The sequence below is a fragment of the Neofelis nebulosa genome, chromosome 16 (genome assembly GCF_028018385.1).
Source record: "Neofelis nebulosa isolate mNeoNeb1 chromosome 16, mNeoNeb1.pri, whole genome shotgun sequence".
In the NCBI taxonomy this organism is placed as follows: Eukaryota; Metazoa; Chordata; class Mammalia; order Carnivora; family Felidae; genus Neofelis; species Neofelis nebulosa.
Genome location: NC_080797.1, coordinates 48,121,719 through 48,145,062, shown reverse-complemented (window position 1 = coordinate 48,145,062; position 23,344 = coordinate 48,121,719). Strand labels below are relative to the sequence as shown.

The 23,344-nt window shown below is 36.0% G+C and overlaps 1 protein-coding gene across 2 annotated transcripts in view; it reads right to left on the bottom strand.

Annotated features, from left to right (window-relative positions):
- Window positions 1–2,146: 2,146 nt before the first annotated feature.
- GDPD1 (glycerophosphodiester phosphodiesterase domain containing 1) overlaps window positions 2,147–23,344 on the bottom strand; it is a 50,292-nt gene continuing 29,094 nt past the window's right edge. For both annotated transcript variants that reach the window (XM_058703403.1, XM_058703404.1), the window contains exons 5-10: window positions 16,819–16,937; window positions 16,230–16,319; window positions 10,871–11,004; window positions 4,802–4,861; window positions 3,550–3,601; window positions 2,147–3,112 (exon numbers count right to left, since the gene is read on the bottom strand). In XM_058703403.1, coding sequence (XP_058559386.1) covers window positions 2,990–3,112; window positions 3,550–3,601; window positions 4,802–4,861; window positions 10,871–11,004; window positions 16,230–16,319; window positions 16,819–16,937 — 578 coding nt within the window. In that variant the 3' untranslated portion in view covers window positions 2,147–2,989. The remainder of the gene's footprint in view (window positions 3,113–3,549; window positions 3,602–4,801; window positions 4,862–10,870; window positions 11,005–16,229; window positions 16,320–16,818; window positions 16,938–23,344) is intronic.

Genomic DNA, 23,344 nt, shown 5'->3' with positions numbered 1-23,344 from the left:
CCAACCAACTGAGCCACCCAGGCGCCCCTCATACTACTTCATATTAAAATTCCCTCATGCCAACTACTTACTAAAATGCCTGCCAACTCTTGCCCATTGCCACATACTTGGGCTACTAATGGCATACTGGACTCGACCTATAGGTGAGCCTGTCACATCTAGTGCCAGCCTTATCCCAGTAGAAGGGTCTAATCACATCTTGTGACCACTTCTCTGCCTTCCCCACTATGCTGTTCACTATGCCTAGCAATATCTACCTCAAAATGAAAGGATATTTAAGCTTGCTTAAAATGTGATGCTCCAGGGGTGCCTGGCTGGCTCCAGTTGGTAGAGCATGTGACTCTTGATCTTGGAGTCTTGGAGTTGGAGTCCCACAATGGGCACAGAGATTATTTTAAATAAACAGGTAGGGGTGCCTGGGTGGCTTAGTTGGTTAAGTGCCTGGCTCTTGACTTTGGCATAGGTTTGTGGGTTCAAGCCCGCATTGGGCCCCATGCTGACACAGCCAGAGCCTGCTTGGGATTCTTTCTCCCTCTCTCTCTGCCCCTCTCCCACTCATGCTCTCTCTCTCTCAAAAATAAATAAACATGAAAAAAAAAAAAATAGGGGCGCCTGGGAGGCTCAGTTGGTTAAGTGTCCAACTTCAGCTCAGGTCATGATCTCACGGTTTGTGAGTTGGAGCCCCATGTTGGGCCCTGTGCTGTCAGCTTAGAGCCTGGAGCCTACTTCAGATTCTGCGTCTCCCTCTCTCTCTGCCCCTGCCCCACTCACACTCTGTCTCTCTCAAAAATAAAATAAACATGGGGTGCCTGGGTGGCTCAGTCAGTTGAACGTCTGACTTCAGCTCAGGTCATGATCTCGCGGTCTGTGAGTTCAAGCCCCGCGTCAGGCTCTGTGCTGACAGCTCAGAGCCTGGAGACTGCTTCGGATTCTATGTCTCCCTCTCTCTCTGCCCCTCCCCGGCTCATGCTCTGTCTCTCTGTCTCTCTCTCTCTCTGTCAGAAATAAACAATAAAATACATAAATAAATAAATAAATAAAAATAAACATTAAAAAAGAATTAAATAAACAAATATAAATAAATAGGTAGGTAGATAAATAAATAAATAAAATGTGATGCTCCAATCAGAAAAGCAGTATTGAGATGTTATAATGAATACAAACTCTCTTATTATAGAGACTATATACTTATATTAAGTGAATTAAGGTCACCTTGACTATAAAATTAGCAAACTTTTTTTTTAAAGTAAACTCTACCCCCAACATGGGGCTTGAACTCACAACCCTGAGATCAAGAGTCACATGCTTTACCAACTAAGCCAACCAGGTACCCCCAAATTAGCAAACTTTTAAAACATAACTTTCTAAACATCTTTACCATATTGGGTACTTTATCTTCTACTGGTTGACACAAAATATATGCTCGCCCTATAATATGAACTGCTCGGAATCATAACAAAGCAAAATTCAGAACGAAAAAATAACAAAAAGAATCATATCTAAACAATCAAAATGATCCCTAGCAACCATAACCATAAATTATAGTAAGCACAAGTAAAAATGACTGATTTATTGGATTACCTGCCCAAGTTATTGTTCAAATGCCAAGAAGCAACTTTTTACCATAGAGTGTTTCCGTATTTTCTTTTGTTTTCCTTATTCTAGAGAGAAATATCAGGTGTGTTTACTCATATTATCAATTTATCGCTTCATTAAATTCTGCCCCCCCCAGAACCTATAAAATCTATAAAGCATATTTAGAATTACAACTGCAAAAAAGCAATGAAGAACCCTTATTTTGTTCTTGTAAAATTTTATTCCAGTTTAAACAAAAAAGCAAAATGTTATTTATGTCATCCAGAGACTGATGGGAGTATAATCATCCTTCATAGCTGCTGACAACTCCAAATGAGAGATGTAATCTAGGTAAAAGGCCCTTATTATTCCAGATTATATTTACCTCCCAAAGAGGTCATGAAAATTAGTCAAAAAGATTAGAAACAGATTTACATGAAGTCATATCAGAAAAGCTGAGAAAGTGATGCCTAATGCTTTGAGAAATTGTTTCCACTTAATATTCAGAAGACTAAATCCTTAAAGGTCAGGAACAGGTGGTTTATACCATAAGTATTAAATCAATGATGTGTACTTTCATCAGTTTTATAGGTTTATTAAGATTCAAGATGTTATTTAAAATCTAGATGTAGGATCAAACAGTTAGTCATTGCCAAAAATGGAAAATTTACACTTCTTTAGAGGAAACATAAATATATGACTATTTGGATCTTGTCTTAATTTACATTTAATAATTCCCATTTTAATGGTTACCAAAAAGAAAGGACATGGTAGCACTGCTACACTGAAGATGATTCTGAGATTCCATTAACAACAGCAGCCAAGAAATTTAATTGTCTACAGTTTTTACTTCTGATCAAGTAATAAAATTTCAGTTCTTTGAGTTTGCCTTCTGTTAACAAAGAACAGCTTGTCAAATAACTATATCACTGATTTCTAAGCTCTCCTCCCACTTTTCTTTCCTCTTTATTCAAGATGTACCTGGAAATAATGAGACAACTCAGAATAGCTGTAGTGGCCTTCAGTAATTTTGCTTTACTAATTAGTTGATCTTATTCCAGTGAAGGCTAATGTCAAATTTATCCAAAAGTCTTTGATTTTGGAATTACTTATAATAGTAGAACAATGCATCATATACAGAACTCTTGATCAATAATCTTCTACTTCCAACTCATAACCAGTTATCTTTCTAAACAAACTATTTACAAATGTAAAATATGTAATATTGTTTAAAATAAATATACAATATATAGTTTCTACATTCTCAGACAAGCTTAAAAATGAGGTAATAAAAACTTAACTGATTAAACCTTTACCATTCTGGAAATGGCTTAGGGAAATGATGGCAAACTTTTTTTTTTTTTTCCTTAGGTCTCTTCAGGTTTTCTTTGAATGCTTCTCAGTACCTCCTTTTCTATGCTGAAAAATTATGTAAAAAATCCTTAAGTTTTGTTGGATAGTCTGTCATCACCCCAGTTGCTCCCAAATCAAAAGCTCGTTTGTATTCTTGTTCTTCATTTAATACCCAAATATACACCTGAAAATTAGAAGCGTGAGAAGTATGAGAAGAAATGTTAAAATAGAAAAGTATTTTTATAATAGCATTTATACACTACAATCTCAGCAGACCTAGAAACAACCTATTAAACCTGTAATTTTAAAAAGTTATTGAACCCTTTAAAAAAATTTTACTTTACTCATTAAATATATACTGTCCCACCCTTTAGCTTCAGCTAATCTCACCTATATACATAAGTGGACTCCAGTTATTAAAATGCATTCAATGCTTTCTTGTTAAACATAAGGCAGAGCTTAAGGTTTTCATATGTGAACCAGTAAAAGCAGCAGCAGCAGCAGCAGCAGCAGCAGCAGAGCTGGGCCCAAATTAAGTCAGTTAAAAGTGCCTGTCCCTTTACACTTGTGTTACACTGATGAGACATATTGTTTCCAAAATACATCATTCCAGAAACTTACCTGAATCCCTCTGGCAGTGAGGTGGTCAAACAAGGCTTTTCTCATTAGTAAGCTAGAAAAGAAAAGCAGAACAAATTTAGTTATTTCTTAGTTCTAATGAAAGACCATAATTAGTCTTTAGAACTAAATTAGCCTAACATTTAGAATTTATAATTCTGATTTAAAGCAATGGCCTCAAGTAATAACTACTGTGGATATATTCATGTCCTAACTGCTGGATCTCCTTTCACTGTTGGCTGCTTGCTGGTGGACAACCAGAACCTCCTTTCTATTCCTTCTGTAACTAGATCCTCAGGAGACCCATTCTTATTGAAGCCGCTTAGGAGAGAAGAGGCTTCTTCACTTTCCCTGTTGACACCATAATGAGAGTCAGAAAGAGCTTGGAAGTCTGTTTCTAACTTTCCAAGTTAAAACAAGGTAGTGAATTTGGGCCAAGTTCTATAATATCATAATTTATTTACATAATGGATTGGTCTTTCATGTGCAGTCTTAGAAACCTAATGTTCCTTATTTACACTATATATACTGTATATATATCATTTTTTAGAGTTTGAAATAATTGACTTAAAAGTGAACTTTTAGAATACAAATCACTTGAGCATGATTGGAATGAACTATATGGGAAAGTTATACATATTATTTCTACTCTGTTTATGTCTATTAGAATGATTAAATAACAGAAACTAAACATAACAGCAACATTGTGGTATTTATTTAAAATTAAACTCAACATGTCTTAGAAATTAAAGTATCTTTTTTGAAGTAGATGCCCACGCTACAGGTGGGGCTTCCTTTCTGCTATTAAACGTTGGTGCAGATTTTTCTGGAGAAATGTGCCAGTAGTCAATGTATACTTTTACCTATACTGTATTGCTATACACTTCTTTCACCACATCTTTCTTTGACTGCAGGTTACTGAAAACAGCAAACAGGTGGAAGAGAGTGGTTATATATACCAGCTCTATATACTAACTAGCTAGATCACCCTAAGCTAATCATTTATCTTTGGGTAGGAGGGCACTCAGTTTTCTCTTGAAGCTGGCTGAAACTGTCTCTCAAGATTCCTCTTATAGTTTTGCGGCTGGTAGTTAAAGTAGTTCTAAATGATTCATATACATCCACCTATGGAGTAGGTGCTCAATATGTCCTTGTTACAAATCATATGCAGAAAGCTTGCTCTAAATTATAAACATAGGACGTAATACATATAGCTAAAGCAATAACTTGTATATCAAGAAACTAAAATTCTTACATATCAGAAAGCCAGATGAGAAACTTTTGACTTCTGGACATAGTGTGTGGTTCTTTTAGCCTGAAGCAAAATAAAATTTGAAACATACATTAGAAACACAGGAAGGTATCAGTGTGATAAAATGAGTCCAAAAACAAACACAGTGCCTTGAACTTAGTATGTGCTCAAAAAAATTTTATAAAAAAAAACACAACAAACCAAAAGTAAATTAAAATAAAGTCCATTTGGGTCTCTGTTTCTATTGATTTCAAGCTATTTTTTTGCTACCACTACTGAAAGGTAAAATAATAATAATAATAAAAGTTATCTTTTCAGACCCTGCGTGCCTACAGCTCATGTGTCTTCTCTTTTTTGGTGAAGCGTCTTTCTCTCACTTTGCTATAACTGAGTACATGGTAGATTTAGTATATGTGCTGTCAAAGCAAGCACACATAGTATATAGTAGATGTAAACATACAACCAAACTTTACTACAAATTAAAAGACATATGGGGTAAAAATGAGACTAAAAAGACCCTGAAAGCATGTTTTTTCTTCCCCTTTCAATATTTGAAGACCTGGGCCCTGTTCTTCTTCTTCTTCTTTTTTTTTTTTTTAGTTTTGATTTAGTTTCCAGTTAGTTAACATACAGTGTAATATTAGTTTTCAGGTGTACAATATAGTGATTCAACAACTCCACATATCACTCAGTGCTCATCACAACAAGTGCTCTTTAATCCCCATCACCTATTTAACCCACCCCTCCCTAACATCCTCCCTTCTGGTAACCATCAATTTGTTCTCTATAGTTAATCATCTGTTTCTTGGTTTGTCTCTCTTTTTTTCCCTTTGTTTTGTTTCCTTTTTCCCCCTCAAATGTTTAAATATTTATTTATTTTTGAAAGAGAGAGAGAGAGAGAGAGAGGGCATGAGTGGGGTAGGGGCAGAGAGTGGGGGAGAGAGAGAAACCCAAGCAGATTCCCCACTGTCAGCACAGAGCTGGATGTAGGGCTCAAACTTAACGAACCATGAGATCACAAACTGAGCCGAAATCAAGAGTCAATCGCTTAACCAACTGGGCCACCCAGGTGCCTTGTTTATTTCTTAAATTCCACATATGAGTGAAATCATATGGTATTTGTCTTTCTCTGATGGACTTTTTTCACTTAGCATAATAGTAATATGTCACCTTCTTTATCCATTCATCAGTGTATGGACATTTAGGCTGTTTTCCATAATTTGGCTATTGTAGATAACGCTGCTATCAATGTCAGGGTGCATGTATGCCTTTGAATTAGTATTTTTGTATTCGCTGGGTAAATACCTAGTAGTATGATTGCTGGATCACAGGGTAGTTCTATTTTTAATTTTTTGAGGAATCTCCATAATGTTTACCACAGTGGCTTCACCAGTTTGCATTCCCACCAATAGTGCATGAAGGTTAGCTCCTTTCTCCACATCCTCACCAACACCTGTTGTTCCCTGAGATTTTATTTTAGCCATTCTGAAGGGTGTGAGGTGATATCTCATTGTAGTTTTGATTTTCATTTCCTTGATGATAATTGATGATGAGCATCTTTTTTTTTTAATTTTATTTTAATTTTTTTTTAATTTTATTTTTTATTTTTTAAAATTTAGTTAGGCATATAGTGCAACAATGATTTCAGGAATAGATTACTTAGTGCCCCTTACCCTTACCCATTTAGCCCATCTGCCCTCCCACAACCCCTCCAGTAACCCTTAGTTTGTTCTCCATATTTATGAGTCTCTTCTGTTTTGTCCCCCTCGTTTTTATATTATTTTTGTTTCCCTTCACTTACGTTTATCTGTTTTGTCTCTTAAAGTCCTCATATGAGTGAAGTCATATGATTTTTGTCTTTCTCTGACTAATTTCACTTAGCATAATACCCTCCAGTTCCATCCCCGTAGTTGCAAATGGCAAGATTTCATCCTTTTTGATTGCCAAATAATACTCCATTGTGTATATATATATATATATATATATATATATATATATACACACACCACATCTTCTTTATTCGTTCATCCATCGATGGACACTTGGGTTCTTTCCATACTTTGGGTACTATTGATAGAGCTGCTGTAAACATGGATGGGGGTGCATGTGTCCCTTCGAAACAGCATACCTGTATCCCTTGGATAAATGTCTAGTCATGCAATTGCTGGGTCGTAGGATAGTTCTATTTTTAGTTTTTCGAGGAACCTCCATGCTGTTTTCCAGAGTGGCTGCACCAGCTTGCATTCCCATCGAGCATCTTTTTCATGTGTCTGTTGGCTGTCTGTATGTCTCCTATGAAAAATTTCTATTTATGTCTTCTGCCTATTTTTTAATTGGATTATTCATTTTGGGGGTGCTGCATTTTAGAAGTTCTTTATAGATTTTGGATACTAACCCTTTATCAGATAGGTCATTTGCAAATATTTCCTCCCATTCTGTAGACTGCCTTTTAGTTTTGCTAATTGCTTCCTTCGCAGTGCAAAAACTTTTATTTTGATGAAGTCTCAATAGTTTATTTTTGTTTTTGTTTCCCTTGCCTCAGGAGACATATCTAGAAAGAAATTGTTATGGCCAATGTCAAAGAAGTTACTGCCTGTGTTCTCTTCTAGAATTTTTATGGTTTCAGGTTTCACATTTAGGTGTAAAAACCCTTTTGAATTTATTTTTTGTGTATGGTGTAAGAAAGTGGTCCGGTTTCATTCTTTTGCATGTTGCTATCCAGTTTTCCCAGCACCATTTGTTGAAGAGACATCTTTTTTCCCTTTGGATATTCTTTCCTGCTTTGTCAGCCATTAATTGACCATCTACAGGCTCATTTCTGGATTTTTTATTCTGTTCCATTGATTCATGTGTCTATTTCTGTGCCAGTACCATACTGTTTTGATTACTATAGCTTTGTAATATAACTTGAAGTCCAGAATTGTGATGCCTCCAGCTTTGTTTTTCTTTTTCAAGGTTGCTTTGACTATTGAGGGTCTTTTGTGGTTCCACAGAAATTTCAGGTTTGTTTGTTTTAGCTCTATGAAAAATGCTGTTGGTATTTTGATAGGGATTACATTAAATGTATTGATCGCTTTGGATAGTATAAGCATTTTAACAATATTCGTTCTTCCAATCCTTGAGCCTAGGATGTCTTTCCATTTGTTTGTGTCCTCTTCAATTTCTTTCACCAGTGTTTATAGTTTTCAGAATACAGGTCTTTCACCTCTTTGGTTAGATTTATTTCTAGGTACCTAACTGGTTTTGGGGCAATTATAAATGGGATTGATTCCTTAACTTCTCTTTCTGTTGCTTCATTACTGGTGTATAGAAATGCAACAGATTTCTGTACATTGATTTTGTATCCTGTGACTTTGCTAAATTCATTTATCAATTCTAGCAATTTTTTGGTGGAGTCTTTCAGGTTTTCTATATAGAGTATCATGTGATCTGCAAATAGTGAAAGTTTTACTTCTTCCTTACCAGTTTTATTTCCTTTTGTTGACCGATTCCTTCCAGTACTATGTTGAATAAAAGTGGCAAAAGTTCACATGCCTGTGTTATTCCTGACCATAAAGGAAAAGCTCTCAGTTTTTCCTCATTTAGGATGATATTAGCTGTGGGTTTTTCATATATGGCCTTTATTATGTTGAGGTATGTTCCCTCTAAACCTACCTTGTTGAGGGTTTTTATTAAGAATGGATGTTGTACTTTGTTAAATGCTTTTTCCACCTATTGATCATATGATTCTTATCCTTTCTTTTATTAATGTGATGTATCACGTTGTTTGATTTGCGAATATTGAATGTAGACCCTGTTTTTTTCAATTATCTTTTCTACTGAAAAAGCGTACTTGACCTTTAGACCTACACTGAGTTCCTTCTTCAATTTCCTCAATGCCTAGAGCAGCACAACTACCTGTATCATTAATTTGGCATTGTGCCCATAGCAAATCTCTGGTTAGCCTCTCTCTACTATGAAGACTTCCCAGCTTCTAAGTTTAACAGCACACAGTGATTTTCATTCTCCCCAGATCTTCACTTCTTGTTTCCTTTTTAACTCCTCCTGACTATACTGTTAGAATATTTGAGTCTCCACACTTAAATTCACTTTTTTCTTTCTCTCTGAATTCAGTTTTTATTAGAAGCCCTCCAAATAAAATGCTCTTTTCTTTAATTCTAGCCTAGGTGGGAAGAACTTGTTGCAGTTTTAGGAATCTCTGTTTTTTAGTATCTCAAACATTAATCAGCTCATTAAACAAATTATTATGTTGTCTTAGAAAGCACCCACTGTCATCCATCAAAGAAAAATTAAAACACACACACACACACACACAATATTCTACTTTGTCTTAACCCACAATTAGTTTTTAGAGAAAAGATTAATTCTATGAGTTTGTTCATATGTCTGTATTTCAGTAATACCTACTTCTAAAATGAGCATGTGCACATAATTTAGAGAGCACAATAGTTCATGCCAGGCCAGAGGAAAACCTAAGTACTTTAGGAATAAATGGTTAGGAATTATTTTAATCCAGCAAATAAAATGGTTTCTTTGTAGGCAAGAAGTGGTTTCTGTTTTGTCTGATAAATAGCTACAAAGACTGCCCAAAAATATAACTGGGAACAGATAAAATAAACATGCTCATCACAAAGAAACTCAAATTGGAAAACAAGCATGAAACATAGATGCTAAATACAAAGGTACCAACCAAACTGTTTTTCTTACCAGTATTTCCCAATCACTGCTGCACTAATGTTCAGTTTGACTTTTTAAAGTTCTGTTTGGGGATGAAAAAAGTTTCCATGCAGGTGAGATCACATTTAATTTTTTTTTTTTAAGTAATCTCTAGGCCAAATGTGGGGCTCAAACTCACAACCCTGAGATCAAGAGTTGCATGCTCTACTGACTGAGCCAGCCAGGTATCCCAGGTGACATCACATTTAAATGATCTTCCCAGGAGTTCCAAATTCCTTTGTCATGACTCTGATTATTAGAAATTTACAGCTAGAAATCACATTCTCTTGGTGCAGGATTATGAGATGAAGCTGTTTTTCTCTGATACTGATGATAAAGATAATGGAACAATAAAAGCTATCATTTATTAAGTGCTTATTATCTGCCAGGAGGTGCTAAGTGTTTTACGTATTTTTATCTTTACAGTAAATGAGTGCGCGAAAAGCAAGGCTTTGTACCCAGGAGAAAGATTATGTAAATATAGAAGTATCTATTATAAACAAACACTATCCTTTTCTTTCTCCTATTTCCCAGAGGTTTTTTTGGTTGTTGTTATGGTGGTAGTAGTTGTTTTTCTTCCTCAGTGTATTAATACTAATGGTGAATTTGGAGTTTAATGGAATTTCCACTTCCTATTGTGATGAAGTATAAATACATTAGGGAAGTTGGAGGGCAATTGCTATTATAGGTTAACATAAAAGCTTCAACAATTAAGCTCAATTCTTTGTATCTGACTTCTGGGTACACAGGCCCATAAAGTTATTGATACCTGAAAAGGGTCCAGATTAAATATTTATAATCCTAAATTGTTCATTTTAGAAAAATATGTCTTTATTATTTCAAAAGGCATTATTAATGTAGGCCAGTTTATCAAACATGTAAATAACTACAGCAATCTATTCTTTTTTTTTTTTTTTGAGATTTTATTTTTTAAAGTAATCTCCATACCCAATGTGGAACTCAAACTTACAATACCAATATCAAGAGTCACATGCTTAGGGCACCTGGGTGGCTCAGTTGGTTGAGACTGTGATCTCAGGTCGTGATCTTGCGGTTTGTGAGTTTGAGCCCCGAATTCGGCTCATTACTATCAGCGCAGAGCGTGCTTCAGATCCTCTCTCCCCTTCTCTCTCTGCCCCTCCCCCACTCATGCTCACTCTTGCTCGCTCTCTCTCTCTCTCTCTCTCTCTCAAAAATAAATAAAACATTAAAAAACAAAAAAGAGTCACCCGCTCTGCCAACTGAGCCAGCCAGGTGCCCCTACAGCAATCTTTTATTTCACTGATATTGATATTAATGAGCCTTGATCTTAGTCCCCCTATAATGATAATTGATGCAAACAGAGTAACCACTTACTTCAATATGATAGAAGGCATTGGGATTTCAAAAAACTGTTCTCGAATGGGCACAAAGGGCAAGAGACCAGTGAAGAACAGGCCAAGAATGAGCAGAACACGTTGTAGACTGAAGAGTATAGGAATATCTGAATTCTAAAAGACACAAACAATATGTTACTTTACAACTGCTCAATAAAGAAGATTATTTCACATCCTCAAAATTTCCAAGACTGTATCTGGACACTTGTTAAAAGTACTCCCTGAGCTATCAATATCCATCTCTAAACACACCACATTTAAAAATAGTTAGTCCTTGACAAATGGGTTAGATCTATCTTGGAGCCCTATACCATCAACTGATGATATTAAAGTTTCTCTATTCCCTAATGTCTGCGTTGCAACACCACTTCTGTCTGTTGGTGACAGTACTTATTATTAGAGATTAAACACACTGAATCTAACAGAACAAGATAAAGAAATGAAAATATGAAACATTCAGTAACCTTACTGCCAGTTAAAAAATATGTAACTGAAGATCGACATATATTCATATATATCTATATATCGATATATATGTATTCTTATCTATAGATATAGTTATACATTATTTAAGTAAGATATGACATTGATATGAATATCTATAGATAAAATATATTAGCACTGTTGCAAATATGTCATCTTTCAGTTACATTATGGATCAAATATAGATAAGATTTTGTAAGCTAGTCCAAGAATCAAGCCATCCTTTTCGGTTTCTACTGGAAAATATGTTCCAGATCTCAAAACTCTTAGAATGTAAGCTTCATATAGATATGCACTCTTTTTATCTTGCAAAACTGAAACTCTATGCCTAGTATACAATTCCCCGTATCCTCCTCTCCCTAGCCCCTCCTATATTTGTCTTTAAAACATAGAAATTATGGTGGAGTTGATTTTTTCTATACAAAAATAATATATTGAAAAAGTTATGCAAAAAAGTAATTTATTTTATTATTTTATTTTATTTTTTAGCAGGCTATACACCAGCACAGAGCTCAATGCGGTACTTGAACTCACGACCCTGAGATCAAGACCTGAACTGAGATCAAGTCGGATACTTAAGCTACTGAGCCACCCAAGTGCCCCACAAGTAATTTATTTTACATATTAGCTTTAAATTACTCACTTCTTTATTTAAAAAAAAAGAGAATAAAAGAGAATAAATTAGTTTGAGCGTTTCTTCTCTCTCTGTTCATATGTCTCTCTGTAATATTTTAGGCTTATTTATACACAGGTGTTTCAGCTGTAACACAATGTACAAGTCCCTCAAAAACTTGATTTCTGCAAATTCATGCACTGAAAATAACAGAGCTTATGGGAAAAATAGGGTTAGGAGCTGACCCTCAAAACTTACACAACTTTGGACCCAGAGAACTAAAAAAAATAATTGGTATTTCTGGGAGCCATGCAAGGCTGCTGGTGGTGGGAGAGGGTGGGGTTTGGTATGCTGGCACACCACTGACATAACAGCTGGTGCCACTCTGTATCTTCTAAATTAGAATATCTGGAGATCTTGCCATTTGCAACAACATGGATGGACTGAGAGGGTATTACACGAAGTGAAATAAGTTAGACAGAGAAAGACAAATACCGTATGATTTCCCTTACATGTGGAATCTAAAAAACAAAATGAATAAACAAACAAAAAGCAGAAACAGACCCATAAATACAGACAACAAACTGATGGTTGCCAGAGGGGAGGAGAGTGGGAGAAATGTGTGAAAAGAAGTAAGAGATACAGGCTTCCAGCTATGGAATGAATAGCTCATGGGGATAAAAGGTACAGCATAGGAAGTGGAGTCAGTGGTATTGTAATAGTGTTATACGGTTGACAGATGGTGGCTACACTTGTGGTGAGCACAGCATAAAGTACTGATTTGTCCAGTCACTGTGTTGTACGCCTGAAACTAATATAACATTATGTCAACCATATTTGAACAAAATAAATAGAATTTAGGGAATGGGACCTAAGCATTAATATCTTTATTTAGGATTTAGGATTCCAACATCCAGCCAACTTTAAGAACCACTGCATTAAGTGGGGCACCTGGGTGGCTCAGTTGGGTAAAGCATCTGACTTCAGCTCAGGTCATGACCTCACGGTTCGTGAGTTCGAGTACACTTGGGTGAACTGGTGCCCTGCATCGGGTAAACACGAGCCCCGCCTTGGGTAAGTTCCACTTTCTCTCTCTCTCTCTGCCCCTCGTGGGATTCTCTTTCTCCCTCTCTCTCAACACCCTCGTTCACTTGTGCCCTTTCTCTCTCAAAAAAGAAAAAAAAATTCTCTCTCTCTCTCTCTCTACCCCTCTCCCCTCCCCTTGCGCTCTCTCTCTCTCTCTCTCTCTCAAAAAACAAAACAAAACAAACAAACAAACAAAAGAACCACTGCATTAAGTTAGAATGAATTAAAAGCCATTAAGTGGAAATAAGTTCTACATGTTTTCCTCTTACCACGGTGTGCCGCTCTTTTTTTTTTATTTTTATATTTTTAGTTGCTAGCATTTGGGAATTAAAGGACTAATGTAAAATTCTTATAAATCGTATTTTAAGAATTGTAAAAGAGGGGTGCCTGGGTCGCTTAGTCGGTCAAGCTTCCGACTTGGTCTCAGGTCATGGTCTCATGGCTTGTGAGTTCGAGGCCCACATTGGGCTCTGTGCTGACAGCTCAGAGCCTGGAGCCCGCTTTGGATTCTGTGTCTCCCTCTCTCTTTGCCCCTCCCCCGCTCACACTCTGTCTCTGTCTCTCTTTTTCAAAAATAAATAAACATTAATTAAAAAAAAAGAATTGTAAAAGATGTATGACTTAATTATATGGTATGTTCATGATATGAATGACAAATATTTTGAGACATGTTTACTATGATGTCTGAAAATGACTGCTGGAAGTTTGGAGTTTTTAAATTCTAAAATGACAGAAAGCCAGAGGCTTCTAAAAAAAATTGGTGAATCAAAGGAAAAGTTCTATAATTCTGGGTCAAAAGTGGACTTTTTATTTCGAAATAATAGATTCACAGGAAGTTGAGTCTTATGTGCCCTTAGCCCAGCTTCCTCAAATGGTAACATTTGACATAACTGTAGTATAATATCACTATACTGGTATATCATTTAGACCATAGACCTTATGCAGTTTTCACCTTTTTTAAAATCTCCATTCACTTGTGCATGTGTTTGGTTTAATGCAGTTTTAACAATGTACTGATTCGTGTAACCACCACCACAGTCAAAATCCAGAGCAGCTCCATCACAAATGAGAACTCCCTCCTGCTACCTCTCTGTAGTTGCCCCCAGTCCCTGTCCCCTGACAGCCATTTATCTGCTCTGTGTGTATAGTTTTGAGAATGTTACATAAATAGAATCATACAGTATGCAACCTTTTTGTTTTGGTTTGGTTTTTGTTTCTTTAGGTTTTTATTTTAATTTTAATTCCAGACAGTTAACATACAGTGTTATATATGTGAGTTTCAGGTGTGCAATGTAGGTGATTCCAGTATGTAACCTTTTGAGGTTCATTTTTTCCAAGTGAAATGACATCAAGGATGAGGGCAGCCCAGGTTGTTGCATGTATCAGTAGTTCCTTTCCCTTTATGGCTGAATAGTATTACATCATGTTTAGCCATCTACCCACTGAAGGTCATTTTGGTTGGTTTCTAGTACTTTGCTATTATAAATAAAGCTGCTATAAACATTGATAGACAGGTTTTTTGTGCATAAGTTTTCACTTTTCTGAGATAAACGTCCAAGAGTGAGATTGCTGGTTAATATGGTAAGTGTATGTTTAGTTTGGGTACACTATCCAACTAATTAAGAGAGTGGTTGTAGTATTTTACATTCCCACTGACAATGTAGGAGAGATCCAGCTTCTCCAAATCTTCTTCAGCATTTGCTGTTATCACTATTTTTTATTTTAAGAATTTTTAAAAATTTTTATTTATTTATTTTGAGAGAGAGAGAGAGCACGCATGAGCAGGGAAGGCGCAGAGAGACAGGGAAAGAGAGAATCCCAAACAGGTTCTGTGCTGTCAGAGCTTAATCTCATGAACTGTGAAATCATGACCTGAGCCAAAACCAAGAGTCAGAGACTTAACCAACTGAGCCATTCAGGCACTCCTATTTTTTATTTAAAAAAATTTTGAGTGGCTCAGTCAGTTAAGCCTCTGACTCCTGGTTTCAGTTCATGATCTTGCAGTTCATGGGATCAAGCCCCACATCAGGCTCTGCACTGACAGCACCTCCCCTACTTGCTCTTTGTCTCAAATAAGTAAGTAAATAAATAAATAAAAATGTAAAACTTCAATAATACAGTCACTTTTAATGACATATGAAAATACCATTAGATAATGATGAATTATGGAAAAATATTAGTCCTAAATTCTCAGGAATCTGAAGCCATTTGTCCCAATGACTACTTTGTTTTCTCCTTTTGTACACAAGTTACCTTGGGATCTCAGAGAACCTGTGGCACATAAATAAAACTTACTTGCCTTAATGAGGCCTTCAACTGTACTTTTAATTGTAGTGGTGCCAATTCTGGATCTATGTTTTTACCTTTTTTGTGAGGAAGGAGGGCCCTCCCCAAAGAAAACTTTGTATTTTGAATTGCTACTTATGTCACAATATTTCTTCTGTACTATCACTTGTATTTTGAAAGAGAGTCTTCAATGCTTAAGGTTTTTTAACATTTTGAATTTCATATTCTCCTAGTTATACTTGCTATAGTATATAACTATATAAGCTATACTTATAGAAGCTATAGTACAGAGCTAAACTTGCTTATAGAGGCTTAGCAACCATGTCAAGATATATCAAATTAACTTTTTATAGATATATTTTCTTTAAACAGAAAGATCTCAGTAGGTGGATGGCCCTACTTTTATATACCACCTGATAATTATGATCCTGGATTAATTTGATTAATTCTGTTGGGAGGCAGGGAACAGAGAAGCTTGAGCTATAGAGTTGAATGACTAAATACTTTCCTCAATTCAAAATTACACAGAAAATTTCAATAACCAAACCAAAAAAACAGACATTAAAAGATAGGAATCATATTTTGTTTCATAATGTACATAATAAAGTGTTGGCAAACAACTAATATTAGCATGTGAAAATAAATTCTGTGAGCCAGCCCAAGTACATAGAGCTTAAACTGTAAGGTCCATTATTTCTATTAAATCCATTATCTCTATTAGTAAACTTCTGGCTAGGTGCCTCTACCCAGTACCATCTGTCTTTGTATGAGGCTTTGAAATAAGGTAATTTAAAAAATTATTACTGTAAGACCATGTATAGATATACAACAACAGCAAGGAAGATCTTTCTGTATCATTTTTGAAGCTTACCTCTTTGTAGCACTTTTCTACAATTTCATAACTGGCATTGCCCCACACTGTTATGTGTTCTCGTCTGTACTGCTTCACCAACTCTGAAACCTACATGTGAAAATTCAAAAGTTGATGCATGTGCCTATTTGTAAATCCATTTACATTATTTCACTTTACAAATGGGTTACAACTGACTTTCTGCTAGTGAGTCATACAAACTTTTGGACGAATATATGAATCCAGATTATTTTATAAAATATAAGCAATTACTTACATTTTACCATTATATGATTTATCTAAGAGAGTACCACTATTTAGTCATTTGATATAAACTACCAACAAAGCAAGTTAAATCTGAAGAAGTTAATTGCCAGAACAATTGGTTCACAGGAGCTCACTTTTATGCATGACTGAGACAAAACAACTCACTTTGAAAATAGGCTTTCCTACAGTAAAGTAATCTCTTCTACCAGGGCATTATTTAAAACAATACTGATCCCTAGAGTATCACATTTCCTTAAACAGTAGCAATCTATGAAGTCACCTACTCTAGCCTCATTTAGTTTGTGAAATACAATACAGTCAGAAGAGGCAATGCCTTAAGTACCTTCTTAATCAGCACATTGTTGTTGACTTTGATATCGATGTTAATGGGAGTATTAGGAAAGGCCTCAAAAACTTCCTTCAGTAATGGGATTCGGTTATCTTTTCCTTCACATTGGCATGCTGAGAAAGCAAGATTTTTAAAAGTATTTTTAAAAGATAACTTTCACTTTTTTGATGATTAGGAAAAAAAGATAAAGTACTGTTTTCACAATAGTATGTATTCATAATAAGGCATTTACAAAATGATGAAAAGTATGAAGAAAAGAAAAATCATCTAAAATCCAACAACTTAGATATAAGCATTGTGATCATTTTTATCCTATGCATAATTTTTTAAAGGTTTTATTTTTAAGTAATCTCTACACCCAACATGGGGCTTGAACTCACAACCCCAAGATCAAGAGTCACATGCTCTACTGACTGAACCAGCCAGGTGCCCCTTCTATGCGTAATTTAATAAGAGTTATAATAGCGTACCTACAGACCTTAATCTGATCTTTTACATAAGTAAAAAAATAAATGTTGCATGTTCATACACTATATTTAGAATTATGATTAAAAATTTTTTTCATTGAACTTTTTGAAATAACTATAGATTCACTTGAAGTTATAAGAAAAATAGAGATCTGTGCACCTTTTACCCAGATCTCCCAATAATAACCTCTTGTAAAACTATACTACAATATCATAACCATGACATCGATAGTGTTAATCCACCAATCTTATTCTATTATTTTGAGAGAGACAGAGAGGGTGCGAGCGGAGAAGGGGCAGAGAGAGACAGAGAGAATCCCAAGCAGGCTCTGTGCTGATAGCATGTGTGGCTCAATCTCAAGAAACTGAGAGATCATGACTCAAGCCGAAATCAAGAGTCGGGCACTTAACTGACTGCGCCACCCAGATGCTCCTTAATTATTTTTTTTAAGTTTTATTTATTTTGAAAGAGAGATAGCATGAGCAAAGGAGGGGCAGAGAGACAGGGAGAGAGAATCCCAAGCAGGCTCCGCATTGTCAGCACACAGCTCAATGCGGGGCTCAAACCTACAAACCGTGAGATCATGACCTGAGCTAAAATCAGGAGTCAGAAGCTCAACCGACTGAGCTACCCAGGCGCCCTGTCCCTTAATTATTTTAATTTAACCATTCCCCCAGAAAGGTAACAGAGTTTACCACTTCCAAAATATGGCAGTTTGGCATTAGGATTATTTTGAACGTAAGGCAACTGAGATGAAACAGATATGAGAAAATCTCGGTCCTTTCCCATCTGCCTAGAAACAAGACTTAAATTTTTCCACAACGTAATCACCAACAACCTTAGACCCTTATCAGCACCACAGGACTCCACAATACAAACTGTTGACTAGCCTTTATCTTTCCTTATTCATCTTTATATCCACCTTCCCACAATTTGCCACCCTAGAAACTCAAAATCCCTTTTGTCTTGTCATTTCTCTGAAAATGTATTGGATTTGTTTAAGATGCTATATAAACTCAAGTTCTAGCCACCTTTGAGTTACTCATCCCTGAGGTTCTCCATGACACACACATATTAATAAACTTCTGTCTTACTCTTGTTAATCTCTCTTTTGTTACAGAGCCTTGCTGAGAACCTAGAGAGTAGAAGGGGAAAAAATGTTTCCTTCCCTATACCCTGCTAGTGGACACTGAGGTTGTTTGGAAAGTTTTGCTAAGCTATCACCACTGAAATTTTCAGAGACTGAGAATATATATATATATATGTTCAGGCAAGGGAAATACATGCTAATTCAGTAATAAAGAATTGTACCAATACAGCTATTCAAAGAAAATTGAGTCACAAAAAAAATAAGAAGAGGATTTTTTAATCATTTTTTACATTTCCTGAGGGTTATTTTCTTAACTTTTTCCTTAATCTCTTTTGCCTTGAATCATTTACATAATATACTATACATGCTATATTAAGTAATTTTTAAGTTTATTTATTTTTGAGAGAGACAAAGACAGCACGCAAGAGGGGGAGGGGCAGATTGAGATGGGGGTAGGGGATTAGAGAGAGAGAATCCCAGGCAGGCTCTGCACTGTCAGTGTGGAGCCCAGTGCATGAAATCATGACCTGAGCTGAAGTCAGACACCCCTTTGCTATGCAAGTCTTATAAAATTTCCCCTTCCCTCTGAAACTGCAATTCCACTACCATGTGAATAACAAAATGGTAAAAGACCTTTTATTTCATCTTTATTGTTCAAAGAAGTATATCAACAAAGTAAATTAAATCTATGCCAAAAAGTGAAAAAATTATCCATAATAAAGGCTCATATGAAAAGTCAGCATGTAAATGGGGGAAAAAAGGAAAATGTGTTACTGTTTTGTCTGTTCTGTATTCCATTCTTTTTGTCTTTTTACTACTCCTTGTAATTCAGATGGTGGGACTCTGGATCATACTGACTAGCCTCTCAATCATTTGGCTCTGCCTCCTTGGCCACAAAGAGAGCACATGAACTTTAAGCATAACAATATGAACACGGGGAGAGGTCTCCTGAAATCCTCAGCTGGATGGATCATGTGCTTTTGATGTTGTCAGAGTCCATACTCATGTGTAGAAGGTGTGCCTTAAGGGGGGCCTGGGATGAGCACTGGGTGTTATACTTAGGGGATGAATCACTGGAATCTACTCCTGATTGCACTATATGTTAACTATCTTGGATGTAAAGTAAAATAAATAAATAAATAGATAGATAAACAAACAAACAAACAAATAAATAAATAAAACAGTCACGTGATTAACTGTCTATTGTAACAGTGCAAATATAGAGCATTTCTATTGCTACATTCCATTTAAACAGTACTGTTTTTTAGTTAAGTAAAATTTTTCATAGCTTGTTAAGGGTGAAAAAATTAATTTAGCAGTCAAAAGAATTGTCATGGGCATTAGCTATTCACATGAAGGTAAGGTTGCAAGGATCAACTTAGAAGTCAAACAGACAAAACTAACTTTGGAACATTATACAATAAGAATAATATTGCATCTAATAGTGGGAGAAACAAGGAAATTAGGGGAGCCTGGGTGGTATAGTCAGCTAAGTGTCTGACTCTTGATTTCGGCTCAAGTCATTATCTCACGGTTTGTGGGTTCCAGCCCCACAATGGGCTCTGTGCTGACAGTGCAGAGTCTGCTTGGGATTCCTTCTCTCTCCCCTCTCTCTTTGCCCCTACCCCACTTGCTCTCTTTCTCTCAAAATAAATAAATAAACTTAAAAAAAAAAAAAAGAAAGAAAGAAACAAGGGGATTTAAGTTACATTAATAACTAAAAAAAGGGGGGGGCACCTGGGTGGCTCAGTCAGTTAAGCGTCTGACTTTGGTTCAGGTCATGATCTCATGGTCTGTGAGTTCAAGCCCCGTGTTGGGCTCTGTGCTGGCAGCTGAGAGCCTGGAGCCTGCTTTGGATTCTGTGTCTCCCTCTCTCTCTGACCCTGCCCTATTCATGCTCTGTCTCTCTCTGTCTCAAAAATAAACAAACATTAAAAAAAATTTTTTTTTAACTAAAAAAAAAAAAAGAACTATGTTAAAGTGATGTGAAAATATTTAAATTAATGCCTCAGCTAACACAGAATATAGAAAATGAGTTGGGGAAAGGAGTTTGTCCCCAGTATTGTTCTGGGCAGAAGAAACCACCTAGGAAATACTACAAAAAGGGAAAGAGGAAAACTAGAGTGACAGGCAAGGAGTAAGCGATAGGATGTGCTGGGTGATGGGATGAGTGAAGTAGCCTCTTATAAGCATGCAAGAACTTTTAAAGTGATCATTCTGACCAACCTAGACTATCCAGAATGTGTATTTTCCATGAAAAAAAATCCACTTTCAAGTTAGCAGGATAGATAAGAACAAACCCTTTGGTTAACACATTTTTATATTCTTTCTTTACATTTATTTTTTAATGTAGCCTGTGGTAGACCAAAGCACCTTTACCATCTCTGGTAAAATTGTGAATCACAAAGAAAGCAAGAGGCCTAAAACCTGTATTCCTCTGAGAGTTGACAGTCTCTCTCTCTCTCTCTCTCTCTCTCTCTCTAATATTTAAAGAAAAGTAAGCCAGAATTCTGAGGAGGGGAATAGGATGCACACGCACACACACAAAGGAACAACTATCTACCTAATCTGAATCAAGTACTGTATATTAGCCTAAATGCAGTAAATTTCACATGTAAGGCATTCTTAATTGTAATATGAACTGAATGCAATATGAATGAAAATTAATTACCCTTTTTAGCTGTCTGAAACTTGAATGTACATGGCATTGCTATTAATAAGGCATTAGAAAAGACTTTTAGGGCACCTGGGTGGCTCAGTCAGTTAAGCATCTGACTCTTGATTTCAGCACAGGTCATGACCTCCCCATTTGTGAGTTTGAGCCCCACATCTGGCTCTGTGCTGACAGCACCGGAGCCTGCTTGGGATTCTCTCTCTCCCTCTCTCTGCCCCTCCCCTGCTCGTTCTCTCTCTTAAAATAAATAAATAAACATTAAAAAAGAGAGAGAGAGAGAGATACTCTTTAGGAATGCCTGGGTGGCTTAGTCGGTTGAGTGTCTGACTTTGGCTCAGGTCATTATCTTGTACTTCATGAGTTCAAGCCCTGTGTGGTGCTCTGTGATGACAGCTCAAAGCCTGGAGCCTGCTTCAGTTTCTGTGTCTCCCTCTCTCTCTGTACCACTTGTGCTTTATCAGTCTGTCTCTCTCTCTCAAAAAAATTAAATAAATAAATAATAAATAAATATTTTTTAAAATTAAGAAAGAAAAAAAAGATTTTTTAGATGGCGAGGCCAGATAGTACAGCTGAACACTGACCTGGTTAGATGAAGGCCTAGTTTCAAGTCCTACCTCTGTCATTTATTTGTTGTATGCCTGCCCTTAATCAAGTTAATTTACATCTTTATGCCTCGGTTTCCTTATTTATAACAGGAGGAGATAGAATTATATAGTCTCAAAGGTCACTGCATATTCAAATATTTTATGACTTTATGAGAAAGGTATATAAATAAAAACTTTAAAAAAAGAAAGAAAGGAATAAAACCTGAAAAAAAAGTAAAAACATTTTTCCTCTCAAAGGATCTTTTAATCTTCGTGAGGTTTTGGCTTTGCTCTATAAACATAAAAAAAGAAACAAAACAAACAAACAAACAAACAAAACACTTCACTTACAAAATGTTTTTAACCTTCACAAATCCACAATGGACACAAATATTATATAATAGCTTGGCAAGTATAATCCTGTTAAATTACAAGAATGAAAAAGTGTTTACTCAAACCAACCCAGCTTAATGATACTTGGAAAGTAAAATCAAACCATTTTCAGATCGAAACATCCTTCAGAGATAGCTAATTTAAGCAATTTTCTGATTTTTACTTGGCTTTCTTAAATTTTCCAACCAATCGGAAATTACACTGGCCAGTTTTAAATCTAGGTCACAAAGTAGTTACATTTCTTTTTTAATATTATTATCAATAGATCCTTGACATTTAACCAAGGTTTTAACTAAATGCAAGCCATTCCAGGGGCATCTGGGTGGCTCAGTCGGTTAAGCGTCCGACTTCGGCTCAGGTGGTGATCTCACGGCTCGTGAGTTCGAGCCCCGCGTCATGCTCTGTGCTGACAGCTCAGAGCCTGGAGCCTGCTTCATGTTCTAGGTCTCCCTCTCTCTCTGCCCCTCCCCTGCTGATGCTGTCTCTCTCTGTCTCTCAAAAATAAATAAACATTAAAAAAAAATTTTTTTTTAAATAAATGCAAGCCATTCCATACAAAGGACCATAATATGTACCATCTTGTAGTTTTACTGAGTTACATTTGAATCATTCAAAACATGAGGCTGAATTGTGATAGTGTGGGTCCCTGTACCTGCTTAGCAACCTTTATCTCCAGGTGGTCTATTTTCCATTCTAACAAGTCTAACAAACTGGGCCAAGGGACATGTTCCTTTGTGAGAAATATTCCCTCAAAAGAGAGAAAACTGCTATGCTTGTGATTAAAAAGTGACAATGACCAGGAAATGGGTGGTTTATTTGAGTAATAGAATTCTCTTTAATAATTTAATATAGGGAGCAGTGAAATGACATAAAATCAAACGTTACAGAATCAGTAATGATCTGAAAGGGGTCCTTTTCAATGTCTTTTCACTTATTGTTTTTGCTTATGATGGATTACTGCTGCAAGTTATAGTAATCGTCTATAATTTGAAGCTTTAGAAATGCAAAGCATCCCTAATAGTATCTGGGTTTCTTATAATTAGTATTCAGGCTTTTTTTTTTTTTTTTTTTTTTTTAAGTATACAGGCTTAAATTACCTGTACATAAATTTAAATAGAATGAGCCAGTTAAATCTCTAGTCTTTATCATCTTAGGGTCCAGATTTCAGATCTGTAGGTCTGAAAGAGTAGGTACTGAGGGCAGTACCTTTAGCTGGAATTTACTATGACAAGAGAACACACATGTATATCTAATTCTCAGTATAAACAAATACCAAATACACTTTAATGTAAATGTTTAAGCTGCAAATGG